The following is a 10352-nucleotide window of genomic DNA, read 5'->3' as shown; positions in this document are numbered from 1 at the left end:
GACCCCTTAACCCCCAAGCGGGGGCTGAGTCTATTGAACCACAGAGTCAGTTACAGTAAACTGGTGTCAATGTCGCATGTTAAGGCAGCTTTTTGTTTCTGCAGTTATATTTTTGAATAAAAGCGCAATTGTGTTATTCTTGTGAAAATGTTTCTTTGCTATTTGGACTTCAGGCTTCATACACTATATAGTTTATGCCTACATTTTGTCATCTACTACTAGAATATAAAAAACGTTTCTGTTTTAACAATGTGTTGACACAGATTACTGTAGAAACGGAACAGACATGAAATGCGTGTGTTCCAAACAACGATCTATTATTTCACTCTAAAACTCCACTTCACTCCCAGATACTCAATCAAGCTGAAGTTCGCGTACGTTCTAAATTGGTGGGGGGATGGAATAGCCGGCTGCTCCAAGCTTCTCTTTATCAGCACATTTAAAAAACAAAGGACGCTGGCGGAGAGGTGTGAAGGGATTTAAGAAGCAATTTAAGGTGGGACGGAATTACGAGTTTTTTCATAGGCTCTGGTAATTCTAGTGTTAAAGCCACACACCAGGCCAGTTTGAATTGTCCAGTTTCCCTAACATGTGTATTTGGTTTGAGTTTCCTCCTAAACGTGTGTTTTGAAATGCAGTTGACTGACTAAACTGATGTCAGATAATCTGTAACATAAAGAAGAGATGAAAGTGAAATATGAATATGAGATGGAATGATCAGAACAGAAAAAACAGCAACACACGCATACATGTCAGCTACAATGGACAAGAAGTGCGACTTAAAATCAAAGTCATCTGATATCAGACTAAAATAAAAATATACTGGGGGCTCAGTCTAGGAATAGACCCCTAAATCTGTGCCTCACGATTTTAAGAAATGAAATAAAATGTAAAGTGTTTATTAAAAGACTTAAGAGACAAAACAGGAAGAAAAGGACATTGAGTGGACAGTGATGAAGATGAATTACTGAACAGGAAATCTGTGATTTTGTGTTCATATCATTTATGATGGATCACTGGGGCTGATGGACATGCTGATGACATGGCTGTGAAGGTGTGTTTGGTCCCAGGCTCCAGCTACAGGAGCACATCATCTGTGGTGTAAATGCAGGGTCTCATGATGCTCCCCTTAGCATGAAGGAGTCCCACTTGATGGATTCTTCTGTGTTTTCCTCACCTGAACCTCATTCCTGTCTGACAGACTCACACGTCTTCCCCTCATTTTGCAGGTTTCTCCCCTGGGGTCTCTGGCTGGTTGGTGGCTTTCTGTGTCTTGTTGGTTCTTTGTTTAGTGGTGACTCCCCTGATGGTCATTCAATGGAGAAGAATGAGAGGTGAGGACAGAAGATCTCACACCGACATCAGAACAGACTGACTGCTCAGTAAACGGTAAAGTCATTCAGAATACAAGTCATGTTTATGTTATTTTCCTTTTTTGTCTTTTCTCAGACACAAACACCAGATATGACTCAATAGGTGAGTGAAATTCTAAACCTTTTCTTCTCTAACTCAGATGTTTGATTCCAGTTATCGTGTGGGCACTGAATGATGAGACCTGTCACAGTGGTGGGGTTTAGACCACCCAGTTTACTGTTCACAGCAGTGACTAAATATATAGAGGTGCACATGGGAGACACATTTGAACAGGGGAAGACCACCCACAGGAGACATCTTCACCAGGAACTAACCTGGTTTAGTTCTGTGGGCTGACAGCACTATGTGTGCCATGTGTGCCACATAAGCAGAAGGTGTTGTCCTCCATTATACTTCACCATCAACACAAAGACCCCGTTCAGGGTGGCGTAGTTGTAATTTCACACAGAACTCTCAACATGAGAGAGTTTGACTCTAGGACTGGTCCCATTAGCTTAGCTTCTACTGGAGCCACCTCTCATCTGTGTGCTGTAATGGTGGGGTGGTATCACAAGGGGTTTGAATGCCTAGCAGGTAAACTGCTCAGTATTGTAGTTACAAGGATGACAGAATAAATCTGCTTGAGCCATCAAGGACGTCAGATGAACCTATGCAATGTAGCAGAGGAGTCCATAAGATTAGGAAATCAAAAGCAGATCTTCATTCATCAATCCATCTGTTCTCTGAGTCTGGTTTTACAACAGTAGAGAGCAGGCTGTGTGGGGTGCCAGTCCATGATTGGCCTCACACACACACACACACACACACACACACACACACACACCTTCTATCACAATTAACTTATTTAGTGTTGATTTGGCTGTCTTGTCTTTGAAATGAAAAGTGGAGTAAAAGCACACAGAATACAAGATGCAGACACAGAAGGAACATCCAAACTCAACATACAATGGCTTGGCCAGGCAGATGTGCTAACTACTGTGCCACCATTTTCAGTTGTATGACTATGGCGTGGTCTTCATGCACAGTACGCAAAATTATGTAGTCTGTCAACAGAAAAGTCTTCACTTGTGAGAACATCACTTGACCAACTGAGAAGAAGAAATAATTAACTGTAATTTGACACAATGGCCTGATGGTGGGACGAGACACGGATGGAGAGATTGCTGTCATTAGTTTCTAATTTTTTCTCAAATGTTTGCTTTCTTCTTCTCTTTCACTCCAGTCGGATTCCTTCCTATTTGTTTTCTGCACAAGGAAATTGGTAAGAAAAAGATTTAATCCTGATGAATTAAAATTTAAATTAAAAACTTTGAAAGCTGTGAATGGAGTGAGTCTATAAAGAAAGACAAATCAAGGATTACACCATGAAAGGTTTGGTCTTAGAAATGACATCTCCAGCCTAGAGAGTGTTGGTCAGGAAGAGCATGGAGTCTTGGGATCCTCCCCTAATATTATTGTGAATATTTATTGACTTTATTCTTTATCTGTGACAGGATCGGTGTTTAATAGTAAACGCACTCCTGTCAACAAACACACTGCCCTCCTCTCATCCGGAGGTGCCCACTGTGCCATCCTCTCATGTCTTATTCATACCCGCTCAAAAAGGTCCCTTATGTTTTCTTCTCATCTTCTTCCTCTTTGATTTTTTGTCCTGCTGTCCATATCGTTGGTCCATCTATCAGATTCAATAAATTTGAGGGTCCTGGGGTTAAGACCCTACCTCAGTAGTACTGGACACAACACAAGAGTCCTCCTTATCTTTTGTCTGTTGTTTTTTATTTTATTTCAAAGCTCTGTCTGTTCCAGTCAGTCTGATTATTAAACATTTGGATGTAAACCCCTAAGACAGAACTGGACTCAGTAAAGTGGACAGCATAAGTCACCTGATAGAAGTTCAGTCCTCTGTTGTCACTCTGGTTTCTCAGTTCACAGCGCAGTTTGTTTCTTATGTGGTCACTGATACTCGGACGGTTGGCATTGAGAAACCATTTAAGCTGACAATATAGTAGATGGCTGGCATATTTGAAATTAGGAGTCACCCTGGTAAAGAAGAGGGTCTGTCCACCTAATAAATAGACAGAACACAATGACAGATGGAGTAAAGACAAAACACAATAAAGAAAATCAGGGAGAACAAGAAAAGCATGGGGGGCACCAAAGGACAACAAGCAGTCTGAGGGCTGACTGGAGACAAAACCAAAAGTGTTAACAAACAGTCGGCCTAAAGGGGACCACCTGATATCAACTGGCCATCCAGTTTGTGACGAGTGAGCAGGTTGTATGAAGTTGGTGGCCAGAAATGCCAACAGGAGATGTGCCCCTATCTGGTACCACAGTTACAATGACTGGCACGTGTCTTATTGTATTGCAGTCACACTAATTACACCTGCAGCGTTCATTTCTGTGTTTCTGTGGTCACGAGGACACGGTCAGAAGTCTCACAGTAGGACCTCCACTCCTAATAATCATAAATAATTCTGTTCCTTCTTCATCAGACGTCACGCAGATTCAAAGCCAAAGGCCAGTAGGCTGTTAATTCTGCAAATCCACTTTCAGTCTGTGCTTGGCACTCCAGCTATTGTCATGTCCATTGTTCTGCTGTCTATTATAAGGGGTCTTTATGAAGGGAAATTTGAAATGCAAAGATATTTTAAGACTTCAGAAGAGGAAAATGAAAGTAAATGAAAGTAGCGAGTGAGAACTGAAGAGATGATGTGTTGTTGACCCACCTGATTATTCACTCAGTAACGCAGCTCTCTTCTTCTGCAGAAAAGTCACAACGTGTCACCAATGCAGGTACAATATTTGAACTGGGGGTCACTGGGGATCTTTCAAGTCTCACTCTTTATTGGACTCATTAAGTTTATTTCTTTATTTCTTATTTTACAGAATGGAGGAGAATATGCAGCTCAGCAGGTACAGTTGATAAGCTGCTCATGAAATTCTCATTTTCTGTGTCTGTAGTCTGTGTCTTCATGTTAAACGTGTCACCTTCATGACCATGACAAGCAGCACCTTGTGAGCTCTGTGACTGTCCCCCAGGTCTCAGTTAATGACTGAGGTCCCTCTGTGGGGGTGACATGGTGACACAGTGGTAGCACTGCCATCTCACAGTAAGGACACTGGGGTTCACATCCTGGGGGCTCCTTGTGTGGAGTTTGCATGTTCTGCCTGTGACTGTGAGGGTCTCCTCCGTGTGCTCCAAAGACTTGCAGGTTAGGTGGTCCGGTGACGCTCAGTTAGCCCTGATGTGTGTCTGAGTGTTTGCCCACTGATGGACTGGCGTCCCGTCTATGTGTTGTTCCTGCCTTGCCCTGATGCCTGCTGTGATCGGCTCCATCTGCCCCTCGACTCTGCCCTGGATAAGCAGGTTATGACAATGGATGGCTGCTTGTTCTGTGTGTTTAAAGGCAGATGAGCTGCTAGTTAAGGAACAGGAAGACCTCAGCCTCTACTGCCCCCTGGTGGTCTCTTTGAATATCGCTAGTTCTCTTATTCCTATGAAGTTCACTAAACAATCCTCTGTCATAAACAGCTGGATTCTCCTTGGCAGGCGGACATTACTTTATTTTGTGTTTCAAGAACGTCAGACAAGTCAGTGAAGACAGAACTAAAGACCGGACCCTCCTCGTGCAGACACAACTCCTCAGATGTCTTCCTCGGTACAAAGGACGCCCGTTTGTCTTGTAGACTTTATTCTCAGAAGGTCACTTTGATTCGGTGGTCTCGTATCGATTAGCACTGCGTGTCATTGTCACTAATCCTGCTACTTAAAGACTCCATGATGTCCCTTCTGTCACTTAGGACCCTCTTGTGTTTCAGTGCAGACCCTTTCTCAGGCCCCCATTTCCAGCATGTCGATGTTGAAGTATTTGTGAGATGACAACACTGAGGACACACTTGAGGTTTTCACTCCCAACGTTTGCTCTTTTTAAAGTAAACTGAGTGCTGCTGAGTCCTCACAGGGCCCGCTGTCCATTCTCAGCCCCTCAGTGTCCATTCATGTTCCCTCTTTAGTGACACTTTGTGTTTTGTCCTGCTGTCCTGTCCTTTGTCGTCACTATCAGTGTTGTCACCTTGTATGTCCTCTCATCCCCCCTCTCCTTATTAAAGCCCCCCCTCACCTGTACTGACCGGTCACATGGTGTCCCTGCTGACTGATGACTTGTGACACTTCATCCTCATCACTGACAGACGGCCATCTTGTGTTGTTAGATTTCAGTGTCATAAATTCAGTGCCCCCCATTGTCACTTCTGACAAGGAACTGAGAAACATAAAATGGGGGTCTGCTAAATAAAAGGCCACCAACGCAGTGTAAGGACGAGAAAAGTGACAGAGTCACCGACAGAGCAGAGCAGAGCAGCACAAAATGAATCAAAGTGGACAGGAATGACAGGAACAGGAGGACAACAGGCCAGGGGGGACATGAGACCCTCAGGTTAGTGACGACAAGTCTGAGAGCTGCTGGTGAGTCTGTGAACGAGTGCCAGGCCTCACTGGTGGTCTTCTTGTTTGTGTCTTTAACAAATCCTCGCTGTGTGATTCGTCTTTTATTAAAATGTTCACAGCGTGGTGATCAGGCTCTTTAGGGTTAAATGAAGATAAAATGGAGGAGGTCAGAGGTGCGACTACACAGGGGGGCCGAGCAGTGACACAGAGAGACACACGAGGGGCTTGGTGGGCTGAGAACTGAACACGTGCTGTTTGACGTCTTTGTCTTTTTAATGTTCAGGTCCTTCAAGGAGTGTAAATGTGTTGTTGTCTTCCTCAAGTCCCCTGATTTCCTGACGTCTTCCTCTTTTCTTCTTCTTCTCCTCAGCTGATGTCACTTTTGACCCTGAGACTGCACATCCATGTCTCATTGTGTCTGAAAACGGGAAAGATGTGAGACACACAGACACACGACAGAGAGTGATGAACAATCGAAAGAGGTTTGACCACTGTGTTTATGTCCTGGCCAGAGAAGGATTCACGTCAGGGAGACACTACTGGGAGGTGGAGGTCGGGGGGAAGACTAAGTGGGATTTAGGAGTCGCCAGAGAGTCGGCCAACAGGAAGGAGGATATTAAACTGAGCCCATATGATGGATACTGGACTGTGTGGCTGAGGAATGAGAACGAGTACAAGGCCCTCAATTACAGTTCTGTGATTCTACCCCTGAGAGTGAAGCCCCAGACAGTGGGGGTCTTTCTGGACTATGATGAAGGTCAGGTCTCCTTTTACAATGCCCAGTCCCACTCTCATCTCTACACCTTCACAGACTCCTTCACTGAGCCCCTCTATCCGCTCTTCAGTCCTTGTCTTAATGACGATGGTAAAAATGCGGCCCCTCTGGTCATCTGCCCCCTGCGCACACACTGACCCCTCTGTATTAATGTCATCTGTCCATCTCTGAGCAGCACAAAGCCGATGGAGACTTTCTTTAACATTCAGACCACCGAACTCAAAGCCCCCCTAAGGTGTCCTGCTGTTTGCTGCTCGTCTGATTTTCATTTTCAGGATTTCTGTGTTTAATGAGACATCAGGACTGAACACTTGGGATTTTTAAATGGCGTCGGATCAAAGCGTCGGCTCCATCATCAAATGTGAATCTGAGGGTCTGAGAATGAACAGAAATCCTGAGTGCGCGTCTTTAATTTGACATTCAAAGAGGAATTCAACAAAGATGGTCGTGTTCTCCACAGCACCGGATTGGTTTTCTTCAGTCGTCGTGTGACGTCACTTGCTGGTGGTCAGTCCTGATGACCCTGAGGTGCCCACTTTGTGACATTTAAAAGACTGAGAGGACATCCGAGACCCTGAATATCGAGACCACCATCCATTTTGTAACTCACTTTTCTAATTCAGGGTCACAGGGGGCTGTCAATGTGGGGGGGGGCAACACGGATAAGAACCAACCTGTGACACCAGAGCTGAAGGCTGGACCACCAATCACTGTGCTACTACGAGACCACCGATCAGACAAACCTGAATTCCTATCTAGCGTTATATACTTCTATTGTTAAACGTGGACTGAAATACACAACACTGTAAGTCTGCTGAGAAGTTCATCAACACTGAGATGAGTTTTGATGAAATGAAATAAAACAGAAAGGGACGTCAAATGAAATAAAGAAAGGCAGGAATTACAAAAAGAAATCATCGACATCAGTGAGGTGACACGGCGCTGTCCTCTGTAAGAAAATGGCTTCTCGTGAACTTCTCTGAGGGTCCACTTCATAATCCTGAGACTCCGGCAAACTTGTTATTCACTAATTTGAGTAACCTGACTGGGGGTCCACATTATCTGCCCCTCGTCACCCACTGGGATAATTTAAATTATGAGACTCATGTTGTTATCATAGGACCAAATAAGAAGACCTGATGAAGAGCTGAACTCAAATCATTCAACTTAGCAGAGGTCATTTTATGAGGTAAGTCAACAGGTCAGCCAGGATGCGTAAGTCCCTTTGGATTAAGGAGTCTGATAAAGGACCATCAGGGACATTTTGCTACCCCAGCAGGGCCTCTTTAGTCCCGTTGTGGACTCATTTCAGTGACACACACAGGTGGTCTGCTGCAGTGCTGGAGTCGGAGTGTGTGACAGAAATGACAATAATAAGTTTAATTCATGAACAGAGTGCTAGACGTGAGGAAAAGAACTGAAGAAACAGAATTTAAAAATGGACGACTTCACAGAAATCAGAACAATTAAAAATGACAATAGAATACAGAATTGTGTGTGAATGGCACCTCTTGTGGTCATGAAGTGTAATTAAAAGAATTAAAAATGGACTCAAATTCATTAATCCAGTCCTCGTCTGAATCAGTTTATTTAATGTGCATTTGAGTGTGAAGGCGTATGTGAGACTCAGAAATGTCACTTTGTCTGTCATTTATAAATGAACTCAAATAGAGTCAGGGACAGAGCTGCAAGTGTGTTTGTCTGGTGTTACCAGTTACCAGGGGATGTGCGACTGGGAGAACTGGGAGAAAAGTCATGTGACACCAGGAGAACAGAGACGCTGAGCATGCTGGGATTTGATGTTAGGATTTGTGAGGCACTGGGCCACTTGCGGGCATTAATGTAATAATAATAATAATAATAATAATAATAATAATAATAATAATAAAGTTACATTTGTTGAACAGAAGCCTCTATAAATACACGTCAGCCTGCAGTATGAAAGTTGAGTCACTGATGAAGATTTGCTGAGTGACTTTGCAGTTGTAGATAAACTCGTGTCATCAGCGTGATCTTCATGCTCTTCCTCTCACTAATCACAGTCACTGCTCTCGTCTGCACACCACACACATGTCGGTGGTCTTACTGTTCGTATCTTTGACTTTCTCACATGTTAATGAAACTCTAAACGTGATGTTCGTGTTTGTCAAGCAGACAAGTCAGAGTTTCCTGTAATCTGCACACTTGTCAGTAAACCTGAACTTGAATGTTTGCCCGTCTTCTCCTTTCTTGGAGGAACATTTTGGAAGAAGAAGCTGTCAGTTCAACATGAATGAATAAAACCTTTGCTGTTTGTTGAATTTTCACACCCAGATAGTGAAATACGTGACATAGAAAATGAAGAGCAGCAGAACAAAGTGTGACAGGTGAGGTGTGACTTTGAGGAAGGCCACCAGATATGCCATTAGATGGAACTTCATGCACTTGTTCGTGTAGATGAAGAAAACTTGAAAAGTTATATCAAGACTTAAGCTACTTGTGTAGAAGGAAAATTTTTTATTAGCATAAAATAATAGCAAAATTAACATATAGAGCGATAAAAAGTAATTAAAAGCTTCTTAAACATCAGATTAAGCATAAATTAGAATATTAAAGCAAATACGATAGGTCTAGCAAATATTTAACTAAAAACCAGTTATATTGCATTATTTTATAGGCTTACATTAAAATTTCCAAAGTAAAGAAAAGAACAGCTAATTGATACAGCGAGACCAGTTTTGGACAGGATAAGAGTTTGAGAACACCTGTCATTCAAGGCTACGAAGAGATAACATAGAGAAGAGGCCTCTAATACCAGCTGAGTTGCTGAATCAGTAGAAAGGCTTTTGCTGTAAGCAGGGTCACGCTGACCTAATGCATGAAGAGAAAATCTTAGTAAATGCAGGCATTAGCAAAAATACTATAAGAATATATTAGCAATAAACTTTAGTGTAGAAACTAAGACAAATCAAGCATGCCAAGCAATGATCAAATGAAAGCACATACTATACTTCTTTTTAATTAAAGCTCAAGCTTCAGGTCACTATTGTAAAAAGTTTGGAAGGCCTAAGAGAGGAAAACCCATATATGGAATTGGAGCCTTGGCCAGTTAGAGAAAATGAAACAGCATAGAAAGATTACAAATTCCATAAGGGGGTCAGTAATAGATAGATAGATAGATAGATAGATATATAGATAGATAGATACTTTATTAATCCCAAGGAGAAAGTAAGGAGATAATAAGGGTTCCCATGAACACTCAAAGTCCGGTTAGACAGGAGTAAAAGGGAGTCAGAGGAGATGGACAAGAGAGTTCATTCAAGCGAGGTCAGAAAAGATAGGAAATTACATAGTAAAGCCCAAAAATGGTGAAGAGGAAGCCTTCCACCCAGTCTTAGACCAATCAGAATAAGCTGAGCTGACACCAAGAGGAATATTGGACAGTAAAACTAGGTGCAGAATGAGCTAATTGAATGAGCCAAAATGATAAGAAATTATTATAAAAACTTCAATTGTTGTAATAATCAGGGCTCAATCTCAAACGTCCGAATTGGGTTGAGTCCGTGTAGCTGATTTAATGCAATAAAGCCTTAAAACTCTGTCTGTCTATCTCGAGTCCTAATAGTCTTTATTTTTAGGTAAAAAGCCTTCTGATGATGAATTTTTAGCCACGACACTTGATTTTTTAAGAAAAGTAATTTCAATGACGTGAGTTTGAGGAAATATTTTATTTTTATCTTTAAAGTGTTAAAAGATCAGATTTATGTGTTGGAT

General features: G+C 42.5%; 1 protein-coding gene across 2 annotated transcripts; it reads left to right on the top strand.

The window, feature by feature from the left end:
* Positions 1 to 1039: 1039 nt before the first annotated feature.
* Positions 1040 to 8149, top strand: LOC120520138 (zinc-binding protein A33-like). 2 transcript variants are annotated; one of them, XM_039742742.1, is made up of 6 exons: positions 1040 to 1334; positions 1463 to 1476; positions 2597 to 2635; positions 4144 to 4170; positions 4264 to 4290; positions 6195 to 8149. In XM_039742742.1, exons 1-6 carry the CDS (start codon positions 1135 to 1137, stop codon positions 6734 to 6736), a joined length of 849 nt encoding a protein of 282 aa, XP_039598676.1. In that variant the 5' UTR covers positions 1040 to 1134; the 3' UTR covers positions 6737 to 8149. The 2 variants fall into 2 exon arrangements, with proteins under 2 accessions (XP_039598676.1, XP_039598677.1); XM_039742743.1 differs by having other exon boundaries at positions 1450 to 1476.
* Positions 8150 to 10352: the final 2203 nt, after the last annotated feature.

This window comes from Polypterus senegalus, unplaced genomic scaffold (assembly GCF_016835505.1).
Source record: "Polypterus senegalus isolate Bchr_013 unplaced genomic scaffold, ASM1683550v1 scaffold_1496, whole genome shotgun sequence".
Classification (NCBI taxonomy): Eukaryota; Metazoa; Chordata; class Cladistia; order Polypteriformes; family Polypteridae; genus Polypterus; species Polypterus senegalus.
The sequence above is the reverse complement of the archived record's forward strand: the minus strand, read 5'-3'. Positions and strand labels throughout refer to the sequence as shown.